This window comes from Myotis lucifugus, unplaced genomic scaffold (assembly GCF_000147115.1).
Source record: "Myotis lucifugus unplaced genomic scaffold, Myoluc2.0 scaffold_93, whole genome shotgun sequence".
Taxonomy (NCBI): Eukaryota; Metazoa; Chordata; class Mammalia; order Chiroptera; family Vespertilionidae; genus Myotis; species Myotis lucifugus.
Window position 1 is genome coordinate 4,002,099 of NW_005871141.1, and position 22,776 is coordinate 4,024,874.

At 46.9% G+C, this 22,776-nt stretch overlaps 1 protein-coding gene and 1 pseudogene across 1 annotated transcript in view; one reads left to right on the forward strand and one right to left on the reverse strand.

The window, feature by feature from the left end:
• Positions 1-22,776, forward strand: part of CDH2 (cadherin 2) — a 170,894-nt gene that overhangs the window by 96,726 nt on the left and 51,392 nt on the right. Inside the window, exon 3 of the mRNA XM_006091684.2 lies at positions 22,041-22,267. Within this exon, the coding sequence (XP_006091746.1) occupies positions 22,041-22,267 (227 nt within the window). The remainder of the gene's footprint in view (positions 1-22,040; positions 22,268-22,776) is intronic.
• On the reverse strand, positions 8,463-8,548 carry LOC111826654 (annotated as a pseudogene).

Here is a 22,776-nt window from a genome sequence, read left to right on the forward strand (position 1 = left end):
TTCCTGACACTTCGGTGACAGGAGGTAAGCTGAGAGCTTTGGTGTAGCAAGTGGATGGTAGGAACACGGTTTTGATGAGCCCGAGAAAACGAACATGCTCCGCTCAGCTCAGAACTTCACACTGGGGAGGGAGTTCACTATTGGGCTGGCGCGGTGGCCCCGGCCCCGATGGCCTGGTGTTTGGCGTCTGGCCGGGTCAGAACCGTGCTCCGCCCTCTGCCCGTGGGAAGGCGGTTGTCACCCGGAAAGTGCTGTCGCGCCATCGGGGGTCTCGTTGTCACCTGGATCAGACAGTCATGCGGAGATGGTTCCTTTGCTCCGAGCAGGGTGTCAGCCATAAAGCTAAGCAGCCGGCGAGGCCCCGCGGGCCCCACAGGTGCTGGGACGGTCACTCCCACGCCCTGTGCACAGATGTCATTCACCTTCCCTCGCGCCTCATTGGCTCCTACTGAGACCACAGTTCCTCTTCCTCAGCAGCACCCTTGGCAGATAGTCCCGGAACCGAAACAGGTTTCAGCTTTCATTGGGGTTCGGTGGGTTCCAAAGGGGTTCCCTTCTGTGGCTTGCGTGGCCCCTCCGCAGGGCCAGTGGGAAAGCATCGCAGATCCAGCGAAGGAGGCGCTGGCTCATGGCGGGGCGTCTGCTCCTCTCCCTTCTGGAACCGTCGATGCTGACGGACCTTCACTCTGCTTGGTTTGTGTTGAGGGTTTCACTGTGGTTCTGTTTCGTAGTCACACGAGACTATGTTTTGGGGCATTGCTTCTGCCTATAACGAGTAGACTCGGAGGAAAGTTACTCTTACAGATCCGTAGTGAGTAGAACTTGACGTGAAAGAGCGCATGGACACTGAGGCTGGGCGGTGCGGGTGGAGCAGGAAGCAGGTATTTCTCACAGGCGTGGACTCCCTGTGAGCGAGGCACCCATCACGCATGCCCTTCATTTGGTCCCTAACAATGGCAGGGTGCTGCCTACCGCCGCTGGGGCACCCAGGCAGGTGGCTTCCTCCCCCCGAGCCATCATGATCAGTGCACTTACCGAGTGGGAATGGGAGGGGCTGCTGGCTCAGCTCGGAGTGACCTGTGAGGACCCAGCGGTCGTGTCTGTGTGGTCACGGAAGTCTCAGCCCGCCCCTCAGTCCCGGGAGGACCGGAAGGAGCCCTGGAGGGATGCAGCCTGGCAAACAGGGCAAGTCAGGCCTCAAACTCCTGACATCCGGGCATCATGTGTCAGAAACGTGGACTCGGGCAGGAGGCCGGGAGTGTAGGCTACGTGCTCACCGGAGACCGTCCTCGGTGCCTGTGGCAGGGGAGACAAGAGGGACCCCGAATGGCATTACTCCCAGCGCATCGATCTCCAGAGTGCTGAGCAAGGGACCAGAAGCCTGAAGGCGGCTCACAGAGGCCACGGCCTGGGTGTTACACCCAAGATGGGGTGTTTGTTGCTCAGTTATCACTGCTGCTTCCCGAGATTTCTAAGCTCACGAGGAATTGCCACATGTGCACAGGACTTACAGAAGCTGAAAGCGTTTTGCATTCAGTAGGCACACACCTGTTATTTCCTTGGCGATCATTTGCACCAGCATTTGAGCTTAAGGATTGTTGTTCTGTGACTTTTACATGTGAAAGAGGCATGAGCCGGTTAGAATATGGTGCAAAGGAAAAGCAAAACAAGTCACCGAAGGCCCACGAGTAAAGAAACTAATGAATTCAACAAGGAGGAGAGTAAGACGAGGGCTGACACCCGTGTCTGTTTCCCATCTTTTGGGAGAGATGTCTGCGCACAAGATGGGTCTCAGATGTTGTCTATCAGTGAGACAGCTGAACAAGATCATCTCCGCGGGAGATTCTAGGTTAGACATGGCTTTCTCCCCGAAGACTCCACCTCATTCCTAGAACCTCGGTTAGGCAAGTGATTTGTGTTTCTATCTCTGTAATGAGACGAGGAGCAACTCCAGGGAAGGGCTGTTTGGTAGTTTATGAAACTTCTACACCTCGCCCGGGGTCAGGCGGTCAGGAGGTGCACAATGCATATGCTTCCATAATGCTGAATTAGTCGGCAGTTGTCAGAAAGTCTGTCGCCCTGGCCGGTTTGGCTCAGTGGATAGAGTGTCGGCCTGCGGACTGAAGGGTCCCAGGTTCAATCCTGGTCAAGGGCATGCACCTTGGTTGCGGGCACATCCCCAGTTGGGGGGTGTGCAAGAGGCAGCTGATTGATGTTTCTCTCTCATTAATGTTTCTAACTCTCTATCCCTCTCCCTTCCTCTCTGTAAAAATCAATAAAATATATTAAAATAAAAGTTTCTGTCGCCCAGCTGGGTACAGCTCAGTGGCTGAGCACTGACCCAGGAACCAAGAGGTCACTGGTTCCATACCCAATCAGGGCATATGCCCAGGTTGTGGCCCCACCCCATAACAAAGAAACAGAATTTCCAGAGGATGAGGCCCAGAAATCAGGATTTTTAAAAGATTCCCAGGTGATTCTAATGTGCAGCCAAGGTTGAGAACCACTGCTCTATGGCTTTCTCATGAACTGGGAGCTAATTGTTGAAGGGGGGGGGGGTCGGTTCCAGAACAAGAGGACACATCTGACAAGCCATTGCTGAACGCAGTTCCACCTCCAGGTGGAAGACCTATCTGAACCCCCTGCAGTCTCCTGGTTGTTGAACATCTAGGACTCCCAGGAAAAAGCACTCTTTCAGAAGCTGCATCTGCCCATTAGCACAATGGTGTGGCACTTGGCATCTCTCCTTTGAGGAGGAGTGCATTCCTTTCCTAAAGCTGCTTTGTATTTTAACAAGTATCCTCGGGCACATTCATTTGGCAATTTCATCTCCGATTCAGACCCAGTTTAGGGTCTGAAAGCAGCCATGCCTCGCCCCGCCCATCTTCATCAGCTGCTGGGCCTACTGGGCGCTCACAGTGCTGCTGGGCCTGCTGGGCGCTCCCAGTGCTGCTGGGCCTGCTGGGCTCCCTGTGCTGCTGGCTCTCTGTGCTGCTGGCTCCCAGTGCTGCTGGACCTGCTGGGCGCTCCCAGTCTCTTCTTTGGAGGGAGCGGGAGAGCTCCCGGAGTTTTGCCTTCACCGATTGCTAAGTAGCCGGCAATGGAGGGGAAGTTTTAGCTGAAAAAACCAAGACAGACCAGGCATCTTGCAATAACGGAAAGGGAGATCTGGGCTCACCAAGCAATGTCCTGTGACCCCCGAGCGTTGGTGCTCAGGTGGGTGTGTGTCCAGCGGGCGGAAGGAGGGCAGCTCAGGGAGGCCTGTGTGGGCCGAGGTGGGGCAGGACCTGAAAGGGGTCAGCGAGTCGGATGTAATGGCGCTGCCGGAGCCCTGGCCCCCGGTCAGAATTCCATTTCCATCAGCCGGGAGGACTTCATCCCTGTTCTCATGCTGACACGCCTGTTATGACTTTGTGCGCTGAGCAGGGAATCATGGGAACTGGGAACTGGGAGGCATGTTTTCATTCAAGAGCTGTGTGTGCATCTTCACTGAGAAACCGAAGAACCTTTCAGGTACTGGAAATCGCCCGTTCAGCCCCTCGGACAGTGACTTAGGGAAATTGGAAAACAAAGTAGCATAGATGAGAGGGGCTTATGTACAGAGCGTATTTTTATACTTCAAACCAAGAATTCAGTGATTCTGTGAATTCCTGTTATTACAAAATCGGCAGGGTGGGTGGGGGGGTGGGAAGAGACCAACCAATGAACTTGTCTGCATATATGCATAACCCATGGACGATAACAATGGGGTGGCGAGGGCCTGTGGGGGGGGGGCGGCGGGACAGGAGAGGGCTGGAAGAGGGTAATGGGGGGGAAAGAAGGACCTATGTCATAACAATAAAGATTTAAAAAATAAAACAAAAGGGAAACCTCATCACAAAACTGTACAAAGATATTCTGAGGGGTTGGGGAGGCGGGGGTCAAGGAAGGAGTGTTTTAAAACCGGATTTCCCCTTTGCCTTCTCAGGGGTGCGTTCTGAGATCGCACATTTGTATTTCAAAACAAGGTACCCGTTTGTTTTCTAATCCAGCTGGTGGGACTTTCAGCAACTTACATATGGCCTTTCTCTGTAGGGGAGACATGTTTTCCTACAAACTGGAGGTAAATTAAAATTCTACATAGCAAATATTTGTTGTAGCCAACTTCATACTTTTTTGTCATACTCTCTTTAATCTTGTTCTTAAAGGTCAACTTCAGCTTTTTAATTTCTCGGCCTCATTTCTCTAATCCCCACTGTGCTGATCGTAATGTTACCATAGTTCACAGAATTTGCTGGAGAAATGTAGAGACTGTGTTTCTTGATAGTGGAAAACTTGCCCAATTCCCTTTTATATTTCCTGTTCCTCTCTCAGTTCCTTTCTTGTACGAAGCCATATATGCTTAGGCATAGAACAGAGAAAATGCCAGCATAGCATGTATCTATGAAAGGGAACTTTTAAAAAATGAAAAACATGATTAATGTTCCTTTAAATTTTAGTTCTGGTGCCTATAGTTTAATAAATCTAATTTACTTTATGCGCAATTAATGTGTATTTAATTGCCCTAAACTGTTTAAGAAAGTTTCACATACTTTTTATTTTAGGATCTACCTTGAACTTAGAAGACTTTGCCAAAAGGGAAGTCAAGTTTAAAAGTCCTTGACAATGAGTCATCGTTAATTAAGGGGTCTGTGTTAACATAAAGTAAGTCTACAAGTCTGAAAAATGAAGGTTAACCTCATTAGTTTTGCAAAAATTTGCCAAACATCAAGGGATTTGAAACCGCCTGGAAAAACAATAAGGTATTCAACAAAGTTGCTTGTGTTAAAGTCTGCACAGTAATCCATGAAATAATTATCAAAAGGTAGTGTGTGCATATAAAACAGGCTGCTCGGAAAAATGACTTTGAACCTGAGAGAAAGAATGCTCTGGTATTAAAAGCCAAAACTTGGAATAGAATGCTTATATATGGCTATTACGATAAGAACTGAATAGAGAATAACAAATCCTGAGTTTAGTTTATTAGAAACTTTAAAATATGTCCTGTAAGAATTAACTTAAACCCATCATAAATTAAACCCAAGGTAGAGTCAGATTGGTTTTCTGTCATATAACTTCCAAGGGATTTTGTAGGTTTAAGTTTATCTTACTCGAGGAGCATTTATCCCACCAACATTGTAAATTAAGAGAAACCATGGATTGTGCCCTTGGTTATCTCGAATGCCTATCTTTATTTTCCAAAGTTACACCTGTTTTGTAGTCCTTACTACGTAGTTCCAAAGAACTGTTCTAAAGAGGAATTTTTTTTTTACCTAGTCTCATTGACAGTCATTATTTTCAAAGGGCACAACACACAGAATTTGAAACTTAAAGTACTGGTGTCGTTTGGTCTTCAAGGATTTATATTCATGAAAACGTGGTGATGAAAGACTGGTCTGTTGTAGGAAGCGTTGTGTGTCAAACAGCATCACGTGCGCTTTTGTGGCTTCTTGTGATGACATCTTAGCAAGAGACGGGCACCTAGGTGAGGCGTCACGGTTGGTTAATGCCGACGAGGCTCGTTCCTCTAAGAAGAGGCCCCCTGAGTAACCGAGGGGATTGCCCTAGCAGTAGCGCGGCTGCCCTTTCACAGATAATTCCATGGAATGTGATGTTTGGGTTTTACCTTGGCTTTGGCATGTGTTGCTTTTAAAAGCTGGGGAAACCTCCATTGAAGATAATTTTATTCCTGTAGGAGTTCTCCTTTGCTTTATGCCCCAGAGAAGCCATTGGCTTTCACTTACAACCTGCTCAACAGCAAGAAAAACAGACACAGAGCAACAATCCTGCGAGCGGCGTTGGCGGTAACGGCACCCCGGGACCTGTTCCGACGTGGGGTTTCAGACGCCCGTGTGCATATTTTTAGTGCCGCCAAGTTGTCAGCAGCCATCGGGTGAGAGCCCCACACTCCCACCAAGGAGATGAAGACCCAAGGCTGCTTAGAGCGATTCCATGTGGTGGAACCATAGCAGGACTGGGTTTGCTGGCTGTAGTCCACTGCTTATTTTATTTTACTTTTATCTTTTTACCTAACAAAAGAAAAATGGCTGCTATCAACAAATCAGCAAATGACAAGTGCTGGCGAGGATGTGGAGGAAAGGGAACCCGAGTGCACTGCCGATGGGCATGCAGATTGGTGCAGCAATTATGGAACACAGTGTGGAATTGCCTCAAAAATTAAAAATGAAACTGCCATCTGACCTAGCGACTCCACATCTAGGAATGTATCCTAAGAAGCCTGAAACCCCAATCAGAAAGGATATATGCACCCCTATGCTCATAGCAGCACAATTTACAATAGCTAAGACCTGGAAACAGCTCAAGTGCCCATCAGTAGACGAGTGGATAAAAAGCTATGGTCCATTTACACCATGGAATACTATGCACCAGTGAAAAAGAGTATCTCTTACCCTTTGCGACAGCATGGAGGGACCTGGAGAGTGTGATGCTGAGTGAAATCAGCCAGTCAGAGAAAGACAAGTATCACATGATCTCGCTCATGTGGAATCTAATGAACAAAACAAACTGATGAACAAAATAGATCCAGAGACACAGAAGCATGGAACAGACTGTGGAATCTCAGAGGGTAGGGAGGCAGGGGGGAGTGATTAACCAAAGAACTTATATGCATATATGCATAACCCATGGACACAGACAGTGGGGTGAAGGCCTGGGGAGAGGATGGGAATGGAGTGGAGGAGGTCAATGAAGGAAAAAAAGGGGGATATCTGTAATACTTTTAACAATAAAGATAATTTTTTAAATGATAAAAAAATCACATTATCAGCGCCATTTCTTTCTGTTCAAAGGAAAGGATGCTATGTCGAACTAGTTGAGAGTATGGTTCAATAGGGTTTAAAATTATAGTGTTTTGTTGAAGATTACTTATAAAATACATGAGATTAGAGTTGGCCTTTGTACAAAGCAGGGTTTTTATTTAGTGTCTTTTAGCTTTATTAATAATTCATCTCATTAGGCGGGGAAGTTGCTGCTGTACTGTACTCCGAATGAAAGCGCAGATCCAGTGCCCCTGTTGGTTGGGCTGTAATTTATACAGGACGTGCTCGTTATATAATGAATCTGATTCCTCTATGTGATTTGTGGAATCAATGCTGTTGCTTTATAATCACATCTTGCATATTAGATTGTGTATTTTTGAATAATCCCGTGTTTAAAAAGTGCCGCTGATGGTCTTTCTCATATTAACCGGTCTAACCCAGGGGCCCAGGAAAGGGAGAATGCTAAGCTTTTTTATAAAGACCGCAGGGCATTTACATCTTAACACGTCACCCTGCTGTCAGACACGCCTGTCACACACACGCTGCCCTCACCTGTGTGAGCCCGTCCGTGTGCATCAGTGACTAGATCTTCAGTTGGCGCCTCTGCTGGCACCTCCTCTTCCAGCCTCAGGGATTTCAGTTACCTGCAGACTGCCTTCCCCGGAGGAGACTTCTGCCCATAAAAATCCCTCCCCACAAAGATAGTTTGTCCTCAACGCACCGAGCCAGACAAACTAGCCCTCAGAAACAGTCCTTCACAAATGCTCATCCTTACCAAAGGCGTGGAGCGGGGGCAATTGAGCTGGTCCAGGCACCGCTCTTATTTATTTATTTAAATTTATTGATTTTTATTGATTTCAGAGAGGAAGGGAGAGGGAGAGATAGAAACATCAATGATGGGAGAGAATCATGGATCGGTGGCCTCCTGCATGCCCCACACTGAGGATCAAGTCCACAACCCAGGCCTGTGCCCTGACCGGGAATCAAACCCTGACCTCCTGGTTCATAGGTTGACACTCAACCACTGAGCCACGCCGCCCGGCAGCCCCGCTCTTGACAGAAACACGGCTGCCTCTGTGAGGGCAAGGTCACTGCCGGGCTCTGGCCCTGTTACTGGCGAAGCCCCTGGCTTCCCCTCCCCCCATGCAGCCTGTTGAGTCCTGCGACGCTGCCCTGTCCATCACATTCTCACTGATTGTATCCTCCCCTCAAATATGAATGTAGGAGCTTTGGTTTTGTCCATGTTGTTCTGTGTCGTTTAACTTTCCTGTTAGTAATTGCAGGCCCTTCCTGCTGAATGTAAACTCCAGAGATCAGGGACCTTGCCGCATCCAGCTCTGCCTGCACCTTAAACGGCAGACCAGGAATCAGTTGGATAATTTTCATTTTGACCAGAAACGGAAGTGTCCCTTGGCCCTGAAATGTGGGGGGTGCCCTGTGAGATGACCCCAAGAACTCCAGTCGGCAAGGCCAGGCCACCTCTCAGTGTGACAAGATAATTTATACCTGTGGTCTTTAGTTTCCCTCTACAGGTGAGGAATTACTGTATGAACAACAAGAAAGCCCATGAAAGTATTCGGATCGTTGTAGGTTAGGGGTGGGGAACGTGCAGCCTGTGGTCGTCTAAGGCCCGGGAAATCGTTGGGTCTGGCCCTGCCATGGCGTTAGGGGTGAGCTGATTAAATGTTTAACCAAATACAGCAGGCTCATTTTTACTACACTTGATCTTAGCCAAAAGGCCGAGAAGCGATAGCAGGCTCATTTTTAAATCAATAATTTTGCATGGCCCACGAATGATGTCATAGATATCCCAATGGCCCTTGGCAGGAAGAAGGTTCCCCACCCCTGTGATGATGTCCAAATGAGGTACATCACAAGCATTCTGAACTCCTTACCCAGAAACAGCAGTGATCCTATATAATAAGAGGGTAATATGCAAATAGACCGAACGGCAGAACAACCAAACAACCAATCAAAGCGTAATATGCTAATGATATGCTAAGGTTGCTCAACCGCTCGCTATGATGTGCACTGACCACTAGGGGGCAGATGCTCCTATCGGTAGGTTAGCTTGCTGCTGGGGTCCGGCCAATCAGGACTGAGCAAGATGGGCCAGACACCCCTGGAGGCCTCCTGCAGTCCCTCCCCGGCCTGATCATGCACCGGTGGGGTCCCTCAGCCTCGCCTGTGCCCTCTTGCAATCCGGGACCCCTCGGGGGATGTCAGAGAGCCGGTTTCAGCCCAATCCTGCAGGCCGCTCCCCTTGGGAGGGCGCCAGACACAGGGCTCATGGCTGGTGAGCGCTGCTGCGGCAGCACAAGTCTCTCCTGCTCAGGACTCATCCCAGCAGGCACAGTGGGGCTGGGATGAGCGTTCCGCTCGCCAGGTAGGAGCTGCAGGCAGTGTTGGACTGTGAGTTTCGACTCAATCCCTGCAGGCCAGCCAGAGGGACCCCACCCATGCATGAATTCATGCACCGGGCCTCTAGTGAGAGTAATATTTGACTACTTACTCTGTTCAGAGCATTGTGCTAAACACTAACCTTTTATGCGTAGACAGGTGCCCACAAATATGTAGAAAACAAGTTAGTGATGTCATTTACTTGTGCTGTTGGCTCTGAGAAAGTGGGCACAGTACCCACCTTCCCTCTTTCTCTCCTTAGAGGAAGGCATCCTGTCCCCACTCACTGAAGCAAGGTCACCATCGGAGGCTGAGAGGCTGAGCGCACAGGTTTCCTTGTCAGTTCTCACTGGTCCCCAGTTCTGAAGGGACTTCGTGCAGCATGAGTGGGCACGGCCCACACTGTGTGGCTGCCGGCCTGGCCATTACTGCTGGGGATCTGGTTGGGACGTGTGCGTTCCTCCTGCATGTGTTCAAATCCCAGTGGTGTTGGAGGCCGCGTGATGTTTGAAAGACAGTGTGGCGGGGGTCGGGTTCGGGGTGGACAAATTAAGGAAAAGTAACCTTAATTGGCACAAAGTCTATAAAGACCAAAACGAACCTAACAATCTTTTCCCTGGACAGTTGACTGAATTGCTTGCTGGTTTTCCAGGTTTTTTTTGCTGCTTCTACTCTTTTGATTTTTCCTCTCCTCCATCGTGCCTTGTGTAATATTTCAAATATACAGAAGAGGACCTGCAGCAGGAATTAATTTGACCTGTTGGAGGGGTCACAGGTCAGCTGGCCTATGTGGATGCAGCAGCCGGCGGGGGGTGGGGAGGGGGGAGGCAAGGAGCAGGGGGCTCCCAGCGGGGGCTTTGTGAAGGATTGTGTTCTGCGTTAAGGATTTGGTTTAGCCGGATCTGATTTATGTGTTAAAAGGCCACCACAGGTGTCATGACGAGTGGGACTGATCGGCCACTTAGCGGCCCCAGACGTGATTCAGTGCAGATAATGGCTGGTGATTAGAAGGTAGCGGTAGAGGTGATGAGAAATGGCCCTTTTGGGGACATATTTTGAAAGTAGAGCTGGCACGACTTTCAAATGGATCACATTTGCAACGAGACAGGAGTCAAGATCGACCCGTAGACGCGTAGCCTGAGCAGTTGGGCTGCCTGTCTCCCGGGGAGTTTGCTGGGGGCCGGAGTGCATCAGCTTGGCTCTGGCGCCGGTTCCACGTGAGCTGCCCGTGGAGGAAGCAGGAGGCCGTTGGATGTGGAGCTCTGCATCTCAGGGGAACCGTCCCGACTTGAACATACAGTCAACAGTCCTCGTGCTGCCTGTGGCTTTGAAAACCTGTGGGCTGGCTGCAATCCATGGGGTGAGATTGTCGAGAAGGGAAGGTCCTGGACTGAACCACAAAGCATCTTAGAGACGGAGGAGTTGGCCATCAGGTCAGGGGGCCCAGAAGGTCCCATGAAATCAGTTTCATGTGGAGTCCCTTAGGTTCCGGCGGTTGATTTTGTCGACTGTCCTTGGCAGCAGGTTTCTGGATGCGCGGCAGTTTGGGGGTTGCAGGCTCCTCGTGAGTGGGGTTTGGTTTTCCTCTCAGCCTGCCCTTGCCCAGACCCGCCCGGGCCCCAGCGGCATCGCATGGTTCAGGTGGCACCGGAATGCTGTGCCCACTTCCGCTCACCTTCAAGCCTCTCTCCTTTGCAAATTGAACTTGCAGTTGTCCCTGCCTGCTTTCTATCCAGGTAGCAGCTTACATTAATTGCATTTCTGGATATTCTCCTAATTTTTGAGCCTGCCTAGATGTTGTCTTGGTTTAACGCTCTAGACTTCATTGTCATTGCTGTGTATTTGAAACAAGGTGGTGTGGTAGATGCATAAAAACATGGACCCATTGTGCCACTCCATGCTATCCTGCATACTTGTATTTCTGTCTGTTTTTGGTTCTTATATTTCTCTTTTTTTATTTTATTACTTTTTTAATCCTTACCTGATGACATGCTTAGAGAGGGGAAGGGACGGAGGAGAGAGAGAGGAACATCGATGTGAGAGAGTAACATCGGAACATCGATCGGTTGCCTTCTGTATGTGCCCTGACCTGGAATCGAACTGGCAACCCTTCGATGCTCAGGACGATGCCCAGCCAACTGAGCCACTCGGCCAGGCTATATCCCTCTTTTTTTTTTTTTTTAAATAGTTTTTAGGTGAAAACTTCACATTTCATAATTATTTTATCATTCCCATCTAGATGTGTGTTTTTTCTGGCATTGTGTCAATTATTTACATCTGAAGTTTTATTTCATTTTTATGCCTCTGGAAGTCAAAGGTCCACTCCAAGTTGATTTTTGAAAATGGAGTTTTTAATGTGTTGTTCTCAAACAGGAGCACTTGTGGAGGCTTTTAGGCTGGAAGGCATACTGCTTATCTGCTTACCAGAACAGAATGAGGGCACTGGCTTAGCCTAACTCGGTTATTGCAGCTAATGCAGACTTTGGGAAAAGCTGAGTTGAAAGCAGATAGTATGTGCCCAGGCTACTTGCCTTCACATCAGCGTGGGTAATGTAATAAAGACCCTTTACTACCGCCTGGCGTATTTAATGGGGCAAATTAAATGGGCGAAATCTTTATCTCTGTAAAATTTAAAGCCACCTTGACCCTCCCTGAGTGTACCTGAGGGCCGGCCATCAGCACCGCCAGGCAGGGAAGGGGAGAGAGTCATGCCCCCGGCAGAGCCCTCAGGCCCCTGAGATGTTTCCCGCTGAAGCCACGGCCAGCAGCGCGCAGACCACGGCCCACGTCACAATTAATCCCATCCGCTTCCATGTAATTGAGAAGCGGAATCGTTTCTCCAAGAGGAAATGTCAACCCACTAATGAGGGGGAGGCTGATGACTGTCCATGGAAGCGGCTATGCCAGTGGTTCTCAACCTTCATTGTGTATTTGGAACAAGGTGGCGTGACCAGCTATGCCAGTGGTTCTCAACCTTCTGGCCCTTTAAATACAGTTCCTCATGTTATGACCCAACCATAAAATTATTTTCGTTGCTATTTCATAACTGTAATGTTGCTACTGTTATGAATCGTCATGTAAATATCTGATATGCAGGATGGTCTTAGGCGACCCCTGTGAAAGGGTCGTTCGACCGCCAAAGGGGTCTCGACCCACAGGTTGAGAACCGCTGAGCTATGCCAACTGCTGTCGGTGTGTTCACAGCCGTGACACCCACCGCCTGGGGCTGGGATGGAGGGAGGGGACCTTTCGAAGAGGATTTTTTGGGTTTTCGTTTGTTTTACACCAATGGAAGCATTTTGAAAGGACGGCAGCTCTGGACACTGTACTGATGGAGGAAGCATAAAGTATAACATCTGAACAGCAGTGGCGTTCAAGAGAGCGTTATTCAGCTTAAGCGCTTACACGTTGTGTGAAATCAAACGCATGACCTGTAAATGGCTCTTGATCACTGGGATGTTAGTGCATTAAAATCACAGCCCACTTTTGAATGACGTGTCAGATCAATTGCCCTCGTTTTCCGTGTGGCTTCGTGTGGCAGATCAGAGCGAGTTGAACTGGATCTAAGACATACTGTCTGTCTAGGCTGTTGGCAGGGTATGCTCATGCTACGTGAACAGCTGTGTCGGGCTTATGCAATCATACCTAAAAAGGTGGACTGAGACAAGAATAAAAAGATGGGCTGGGAGACGGTGTGTTTTTCCAGGTTACACAGTGATATTTATCCAGTAATAATGCATGAATGGAACTTATATTAGAATGTGTGAATTGCTCTTTAGTACTTGAATTGCGTTGGTAACAGGGAATTTATGTAATTGCTTTGAGTAACTTCATTGGCTTTATGAAATAACTGGTCACATGGATGAAATTTTTATGGAATCCCGCATATATTAAATACTTAATGCACATGTTGCTAATGTTCAGAAAGCATAGCCTTTAGAAATAATGTGCGTAATATTGTGGGGTCTGGTATTGCTTTTGCTAAATTTTTATAGTTTGCTGTCTGTAGAACGTCCAACTTCACTATTTATGAAGTGGTTTCCAGTAGGTAGTGAACTGATGTATCTTTTGGGGAAATAGGCAGTAAGAATTGGGAATTCAGCTTTTAAACTATAAGTTATATGTTGTTATGGCAAATTTTCAAGAGCTGTTTTGTATATATTATTTTCTTCGTATATGACCATGATCTTTTTCGCCTAATAGTGTGCACAAAGAAATTAGTATTTCTTAAGTTGCTCTAAGTGTTTAGGATAAAATCTCACCGGTGTGTTTTGTAACTTTACAATCAGCAAATGGTTTTGGATGTGATAGTGTAAGAGTTCAGTGGGCTTGAATCTCAGTTATTGGGATACCATGTCATACCAGTAGGGCTAATCTGCTTACTGAGCACTGCATTCTATGTAGCCCCTTAATTCAAGTTCCATAAAACATAACACGTGATTTTCACCCTGGTGTGCCCGCATCTTATAATAAAACATCTGTCTTTTCGGGGGACATTTATTCTTTCTGGTCTCTGTGGCACCTTTTGAGGCCACATTGCTGAATTGATTTAGTTACAAGGCTTATTTTTCCCTTTCTAGTGGTGTTTTTGCAAACTCCAGTTAAGAATTTCTGTCTTCAGTAAAGTTTACTACAAAAACTCTTTGATTTCTGGTTTCAGTGAAGTTCATTACAAAAACTCTTTAAAAATTAACATCTCACAAAAATTGTAAACTAGGGTCCTTTTTATTGTTTAATTGAGATGAATAGTCTGAAGCATAGGGCTGACTGAATTGCATCAACTTTCAGAGAATAATGACCGTCCTGTTGGGAAGTTTCCACACACCCTGTGCCCCGCCAGTCATTCAGTCAGAGGCGGTGGCCCTGCAGTGCAATCTGTTCATGAGCACATTCTGCAGGAAGGAGACCGATTCTTCCCGGGCACGGAGAATTCTGTATCTTTCTAGATGGATTCTGTCGGAGGAAACCATTTCTGTTGACTTTCATGGCATAGAGATGCCTGGAGGAAGAATATCAAAGAAGGAAACAGCGACTTACAGTCTCTGTGAGCTATTAAAAGGCATAAAGGGAGAATGTGATCATTCACTGCTTTTTCAATCGTATAATATAGAGAATTGTATGCACAACATCATGGGACTATTGAAAGTCTAAACTTCATAGTTTTGATGTCGTGGTCATTCTTTTAGATCATCTCTACGGCTTGTTTTTATATTTTTCAGTTTCATATCAAAGACAAGTATCATAGATCTTTACTCCTTTTATTTGTGGCAACTTGTATACAGGTGTTAGCTAAATATCACATGACTTTTTGGAAAGGAAGTGAAATAACAGATTCTCTAATAGAACTCATGTGGAGAATAGTATGGAGTTTCCTCAAAAAACTAAAAATGGATCTCCCATTTGACCCAGTGATCCCACTTCTAGGAATATATCCCAAGAAACACCAATGAGAAAGGATATATGCACCCCTATGTTCATAGCAGCACAATTTACCATAGCTAAGATCTGGAAACGGCCTAAGTGTCCATCAGCAGATGAGTGAATTAGAAAAGTGTGGTACATCTACACAATGGAATACTACGCTGCTGTAAAAAAGAAGGAATTCTTACCATTTGCAACAGCATGGATGGACCTGGAGAGCATTATGCTAAGCGAAATAAGCCAGTCAGAGAAAGATAAATATCACATGATCTCACTCATTTATGGAATATAAATAACAACATAAACTGATGAACAAAAACAGATCCAGAGACAGAGAAGCATCGATTAGTCCAGCCGTGGGCAAACTATGGCCCGCGGGCCAGATCCGGCCCGTTTGAAATGAATAAAACTAAAAAAAAAAAGACCATACCCTTTTATGTAATGATGTTTACTTTGAATTTATATTAGTTCACACAAACACTCCATCCATGCTTTTGTTCCGGCCCTCCGGTCCAGTTTAAGAACCCATTGTGGCCCTCGAGTCAAAAAGTTTGCCCACCCCTGGATTAGACCATCAAATCTCAGAGGGAAGGTAAGGGAGGGTGGGGGTAAAGGGGAGAGATCAACCAAAGGACTTGTATGCATGCATATAGCCTAACCAATGCACACAGACAACAGGGGGGTGGGGGCATGGTTGGGGAGGTGGGGGGGGCGGGCAATGGGTTGATAAGAACACATGTAATACCTTAACACTCCGGTGTGGGGTGAATTTCCCGCCAAAATATAAGATGGCTCTGTCTTTTGGTTTTGTTCCATCCACCAAAAGGGTGGATTACAAACAAATATTTGGTAATACGCAGTTACAATCGGCCCGAGTTTACACGTTTCCCGCACTCCACCGCAAATCTATATGAACCGAGTTAAAGACGGTTCCCGCTTAGTACGCGCAATTCACGCGAGCCGACTTAACTCGTTTCCCCCACTCCAAGTGTTAATAAAGAAAAAAACAAAAATAATTTTTATTGGGGTTATATCAAGGCTTTTACGAATGAGAAATATTTTCTTGTTTTATGAATTTAATCTACAGTAAGTTTGATTCCTTTGTATTTCATTTCTTATAAACTTTATGCTAATTTGGCTGGACTGAAAGGGGTTAGGTCCCTCGCTCAAGCTGGGTCTTAGCAGACATGCTGGGCTGGGACGCGCTGCACTCACAGACACCATCAGTCTTCTGAGCCCAGCACAGAACCCCACTTCCTCACGTGGAGCCCATTGGGAGGCAGGCGACCCTCCGGGGCAACTCTCCATGGGGGGGCGGGGGGCGATGCTCCCTCTTCCCAGCTGTTCCATCTTCGTGTTGTTCATTTTCACCCAAGAATGTTTCCATTGACTTTTAGAGAGAGTGGAAGGGAGAGGGAAAGACAGAACATTGATGTGAGACACACATACCAATTGGTTGCCTCCTGCACACGCCCTGACCAGGGCCCGAGCCAGGGAGGAGCCTGCAACCAAAGTACATGCCCTTGACCGGAATCGAATGCGGGACCTTTTGGTCCACAGGCCAACACTCTCTCCAGGGCTCAGGCCTTCCCTCTCGTGTCACCTCCGTTTCACATGTTGTCTCATGGCTGCCCCTGCGGAGAAAGAGGGTCTGGACTCTCCAGTGCTCCTGCTGGAAGTGGTGTGTGTCACTTCAGCCCCCAGGTCGTCATGACCAAAGCAAAGCACGTGGTCTTGCCTAAGATCTAGGGAGACGAGACGGGGGCCTTTCTCAGTGTCTGGGAAGGGGAGAGAAACGGGAACTGCTGGTGACTCAGTCATGCCTCCCGGAGCCTTCATATTTCAGAGTGTGGCCACATACGTGAGCGTTGCCCCAGAGAAGGCCAGGAAGGGGCCCGGTGGGTCACAATAGCAAGGTGCTAACGCGTGACGGCATCTTTATGATGAGACAGTTTACTAATGAACTGGCAATACGTAAAATACATGGCATAACTAGCACTGAGTGTGGGAAGACAATGCAAAAAGGCAGAGGCATGTGTAGGAATAAAAACATTTTGCAGTGTTTCTTACAACAGTTTCTAAACATGACGTGATGTTTTACTTGAGCAAAAATTGTAAACCATATGTTAATATTTGCACCTTTTTATTCATATGGTTTATGTAAACTGCTAATGCATTTAATATGTCAGATCCGTGGTTTTCTGTGAATATTTTATAAGGATATTATGGTTTTATGGTTAACATTAACTTGAAATATTGCTTTAACAGTAAAAGGTACTTCCCTGATGTTTAATTTTGAATTAATCATGTTAACACAATAACTACATGTTATGTAAACTATGCAATAACTGTAATAATAAATTTCCTGTTTAATATTATGATGTTTTTAGCCAAAAAAAAAACCATTTCTATATAGAGTAGTTTAAATAATAATCTATATATATAAAAGCCTAAGTGACCATTAACAACCAGCTGACTGAACGACTGGTCATTGCGCTCCCACAGCCAACCTCCTGCAGCCAGCCAACCTCCCATGGTCCCTCCCCCTGGCCGGCCAACCTCCTGCAGTCCCTCCCCCCAGAATGAGCGAGATGGCCCTGATCTGCCCCGATCACCGGCCAGGCCAAGGGACCCACCCGTGCACGAATTCGTGCACAGGGCCTCTAGTTAAATAATAATCTGGTGGATCAAGACTGTTTTTTTAGTCGTATAAGGAAATTTATTTCCTTTTATATTGTGAAGTCTAGAGTTTCTGCTTTGAGTGGGGGGTCCCTGTCTGAACATCTTGCATGTGCATTAGTGGGGCGCACCTGTTACAACCAATAGGGTACATTATTAACTGAAGTCCGCAGGTGACAGCAGGATGCACTCTGGGTTGTACAGGTCCGTGAGTTCTGACAAATGCATAATGTCATGTATCCACTGACTATCCTACAAAATAGTTTCACTGCTAAGGGTGCATTTTAATTATTTTTTTAAATGTGTTGTCACCTTTTCTTCAAAAAACACGTGTTAAAATAGGATGAGCCCGGCTGGCATGGCTCAGTGGTTGAGTGTCGACCCATGAAGCAGGGGGTCACGGTTGGATTCCCGGTCAGGGCACATGCCCGGTTGCGGGCTTGATCCCCAGTGTGGGGTGTGCAGGAGGCAGCCGATCCATGATTCTCTCTCATCATGGATGTTGCGGGGTTACCCATTGTATGCGTTTGTCAGGGCTGTCCTCAAATAATACGGACTGGTGGCTTCAACACAGAAACCTCCTTTCTCACAGCTCCGGAGGCTGGAAGTCCAGGACCGAGGGCCAGCAGGTTCTGTTTCTCTAAAGGCCCTTCTCCTTGACCTGGTCACCTGTTGCTGTGTCCTCCCAGGTCTTTCCTCCATGAACATGAGTATCTGTGTCCAAATGTCCTCTTCTTATCAGGACACCGGTCAATTTGGATGAGGCCCCCCTCATATGAGCTATTTAACCTTAACTACCACTTCAAGAGACATGTCCTCATTCCAGTCATGTTCTAAGGTGCTGGGACTTAATACATCAACCTGTGGATTTGGGGGAACACGACTCTGTCCATATCGCCCATTGAAATTAGTATTTTAACTTGTGACTGGAAAACAGTGAAACGTGGCTGTCATTGATTAAACATGTGAGCCAGGCCCTGTACATGCCTCACTTCACAACCACAAGAAGCTAGAACTGAGGTTTCATCGATGAAAACCTGGTCGGTTGACAATGGACTCGTTTTCATTAATGGTGTGGAGTCCACTGAGTGTGTGTACAACGGGAATTGTATCATATGAAGCATTTCCGTGAAGCTGAGTAATGCCCAGAATGTTGCTTATTTTGTTTTGTTTTTTTTTAATATATTTTATTGATTTTTTACAGAGAGGAAGGGAGAGGGATAGAGAGTTAGAAATATCGATGAGAGAGAAACATCGATCAGCTGCCTCCTGCACACTCCCCACTGGGGATATGCCCGCAACTAAGGTACATGCCCTTGACCGGAATCGAACCTGGGACCCTTCAGTCCGCAGGCCAACGCTCTATCCACTGAGCCAAACCGGTTTTGGCTATTTTGTTTTAATATAAGAACAAAGGAGCATGATCATTTGTTTTAAAAGCACAGAATGACTTAATAGCATATGTATTGAACCCGTTCATATTGGTTATAGGTTAGGTCGCACGGGGGTGATAGAACGAGTAATTGTCTCTGAATCACCGACTTTTATGCAGCTTCCTCCAAAGGGCTCTCTCCAGTGCGGGCCCCCTCGAGCTCAGCCCCCTCTCGCTCAGGGGATGCGCGATGACCCGTGTAGGAAAGGGCACATTTTCTTGGCTGACGCGTTTTTCTAAGGCCTCCTTCGTTTTCTCCTTCGTCACTCTGACACCTGAATCCAGTGGGCAGCTGAGTACCAGAGTAACAGAACGGTCAGTCCCCAGCCACAGCGAGCGAGAATCTTCCTCTGCTTGCCGAATGCGCGCCCCAGCCGTCGGGGGCTCCAGCCGCCTGCCCCGTAGGACATTCAGTGAAGAATTCCTTTTGAAGATGCTATTGAGGGTAGCATTTTCCAAGACCTAATGTGGCTTTATCCTCTTGACAAGCATTTATCTAACCTCGTTGCCATTTCTTTACCTTCATTGTTTATTTAAGTTGTTTCTCAATAACTTAAGACGCGTGTATTTCGATTCCTGTAGGCTTTTGGAGGAGGAAGAAGACGGGGAGTCAACTAGTCATGGGCACAGGAGTCTCTGAGCTTTCTTTCTCCTGTTCCGTGGAATAGAAATAACGAACCCCAGTTCGGGAGGCAATCGTTGAGGTTCAAGTAGATAAGCTAAGTGTCTTGTTCAATGCCTGGCTTTCATCAAATACTCCTTCGTTTTCTTTCACCACCAGCAGCCTAATACAAAGCCAATTTGAAGCCCCTGTGGTATTGTGTTTCCATGGACAAATGTAAAAACAAATTAAAAGTAAAATGAAAGATGCAGCGCCTCTTCAGGTGAGGGCGTAGCTGCTGTCTTCTGAGGGACATCCCGTCGATGGCGCCTGCACTGCGGCCTGCAGGCCTGGCTCTGGAGCTGTGGCATGGAGAAGGGGCGGGGGGCGGGGGGGCTGGGCATGGAGAATGGGGTGGGGGGTAGGGGCTGGGCATGGAGAATGGGGTGGGGCTTTCAGACAAGGTGATGCCCGCGGGTGTGGGCCACAGTGAGGTGGGAAATGACCGAGAAATCTGTCCGACTGGGCAGAACATGTTTTAGAATATGTTGCAAGTTAAACCAAAGAGACCAAGGGCACAGTAATTGAGAGAGCGTTGCATACTGGGTAAAGGGTTTACTTACAGTGATACAGAGGGTAAGCGGGCGGGAGGAACTCATGGAGTGGCCGGCAGTGGCCTGGAGCAGGGAGGAGCCCACCCAGGGTGCAGACCCCTCACCCGGTGCGAGTCGGGGAGGATTGATGCCCGAGCGGGAAAGTGCAGGAGAATGTGTCATATTTCTGCTCCAGATCACATGTTCTTCAGTATCGTGAATACCGCGTGTGATATGAAAGGTACTTTTTATACAAAGAGATGATAAAAGTTTTTCATTTTGATGGCTCAGCAGGGTCCTCCCAAACAATACTTCTTTTCATTGTGTCGTCGGACATAAAAAATAAGCAGTAGATGGCATTGTTCTAGAGAAAGGAGTCCCATTTTTCACTTTCAAATCGCAGGTCGTGTGGGTTGGGTAATGAAGTATCTTCGGGGACACTTCTATTCCAAAGACAAATAACGTTGGTTTAACATAATTTAGTGTGAGGTATAATAGCTTAGTGTGAGATACAACTTTTTATTTTGAATTGTTTGAAAGATGAAATATATGGGATTATGTGGAAAATAATATATCCAGTGAAGTATTTTATTACTGTTAGCAAGGACTTTATGGTTATGGAGGGGAATAAACAGGCTTGTTATATGTGCTCTTGAGCACATCTCATTGAATTTATATTAATAGAAACAAAAGAACTGTCATCAATGCGTATGTGGGATGGGAATATTCATAAATTTACTTAGATCCTTGAAAGAGGCAAATGGTGTATATGATTCTGTCTTGTAATGTGTGCGTGTTGGTGCCCTCCAAAATGTATCCTGTGGAATTATGGTCAGGACATAATCTCACATGTTTACAGAACCGAAATAAAATTGCTTTTTCGTTGATCCCTCATGCTATTCCCGTGTAATTTTTCTTCAGAGAGAATGATTAAGGATTTCAAAGCAAATGATGTTTCTTAAAGAATGCTTTTATTATTTTATAATTTTATTCCGACTTAACACATGTCTAGTTCTACATTTGTAAGTTCGCCGTTTAACTTTTGTCATCTGATGAGACATAAGTGATAGATTGTTTTTAAGAAAACACTTCTTGAACTTTAAATCATCACATGTAAGAGAGAGAGATAATGAAGATACCGAAGGCTTTTTTGTTGTTCCACTCTCAAGACATAGATATTTCTAGTTAACATTTATTTTGAAATACACTTTTATTTTCATTTGTTTGAAAATGTGTAAAATTCGTCCTGCTTTAAGGAACTATAACAAGTGCCATGAAGACTAGAAATTGCAAATTGTTCACCTTTTAATTATCACAGGTTTTGTCATTCTAGAGTAGAGTGGGCGTTCACCTTTAATAAATGCTATCGCTTTCTTCCTTGTAGCATTCATTCAGAAATTAGGTATTAATCCCACCAGACCTGAGGCCCTGAACCTAACTGTCCCCTATACCTGGGCTCCTGAGCATTAAAGAGAAAAAACCAACATGATATAGAAAAATGTTAGTTACATGCAAACAAGTGGTTAGAATAAGATGGAACTTGGAGACATTGTAGAAAATAGGTCTACCTTTCATCTACCTTTCTTCTAGCGCCAATATTCCACCTTTGTGTGGAAATTACCTAAAAATCGGTACAGCGGTCTGGTAGGGTTAATTCCTGAGTTCCAGGAGATATGCAGGGAATGCAAGATAGCTGAGAAAATGTACTCACAAGTACCTCTCCCGGGGAATGTCAGGCTAGGAGACTGTGGTAGTGGAGTTCAGATGGCTGCATGGACACGGAGCGCAAGGGGTTGGTTCTGCCGGGTTCTGAAGGATGTGTAGGAGTTTGCTGGGAAGTGGTAGGCAACATCAGCGAGGGGCATGGGGAAAGCAGGTGGGTCTGAGGGCCCAGGGGAGGGGAAGGAGAGGCAAAGGCTGTGCCACAAGGAGACGCTGGGGAACGACTCAGAGCCACAGTCTGATCTTCTCTACTGTGACGATTCCTTGCAGGAGGTAAAAACGCACCTTTTGTCTTCCGTGTGAACTGCATTGTACCCTTTAGCCTGAGCAGGATGCAGATGTTGGTGCTGGTTGTTTCTGCTTTTGGAGTATAACGTGTGTGTTCTCTTTTACAGTGAAGTTCAGCAGCTGCGATGGGAAGAGAAAAGTGCAGTATGAAAGCAGCGAGCCGGCAGACTTCAAGGTGGACGAGGACGGCGTGGTGTACGCGGTCAGGAGCTTCCCCCTGTCCTCCGAGCGCGCCCGGTTCCTGGTCTACGCCCACGACCAGGACACGCAGGAGAAGTGGCAGGTGGCCGTGAGCCTGAGCCTCCAGCCCGCCTCCCCGGGGGCTGCCTCGCAGGTAGGGCACCCACAGCTCCCGTCAGATTGTGCGCTTGGAACCGCACGCACCCTTTGCTTCACATCGGTGGATGGCTGCCCGGCGTTTGAATTTTCATCAACGTCAGTCCCTCCAATAGTATTTTGTTGAGTTTTCAATCTTATAAGATATGTGGGCAAAATGTGTTTTGAGCAACCAGAACTTACATTGGAAAGGTTTGTTTACACTTTGAGATTTATACCTGATATTAGAAGTAGCCATTTGTTTTAAATTTATTAGAAGCTTTACACGCTCTTAAATATGAACCCCAAAAGAAACAATCCCTTGCAAGATTTCACCAGCCGAATGTCTGAGGTGTGAGTCCGGGTTTACGGGAGTGACGGGAAAGCGCTTCTGCCAGGTCGATGGGGTTTGTCTCATCCCCTAATCATTGAATTGGGAGTGGGAGTTATGTACCCACCAACATGGCCCTTAGGAATAATGTGATTCCGTCTGGCGGAAGCTGCTATAAGCCAGGATACAATAAGTAA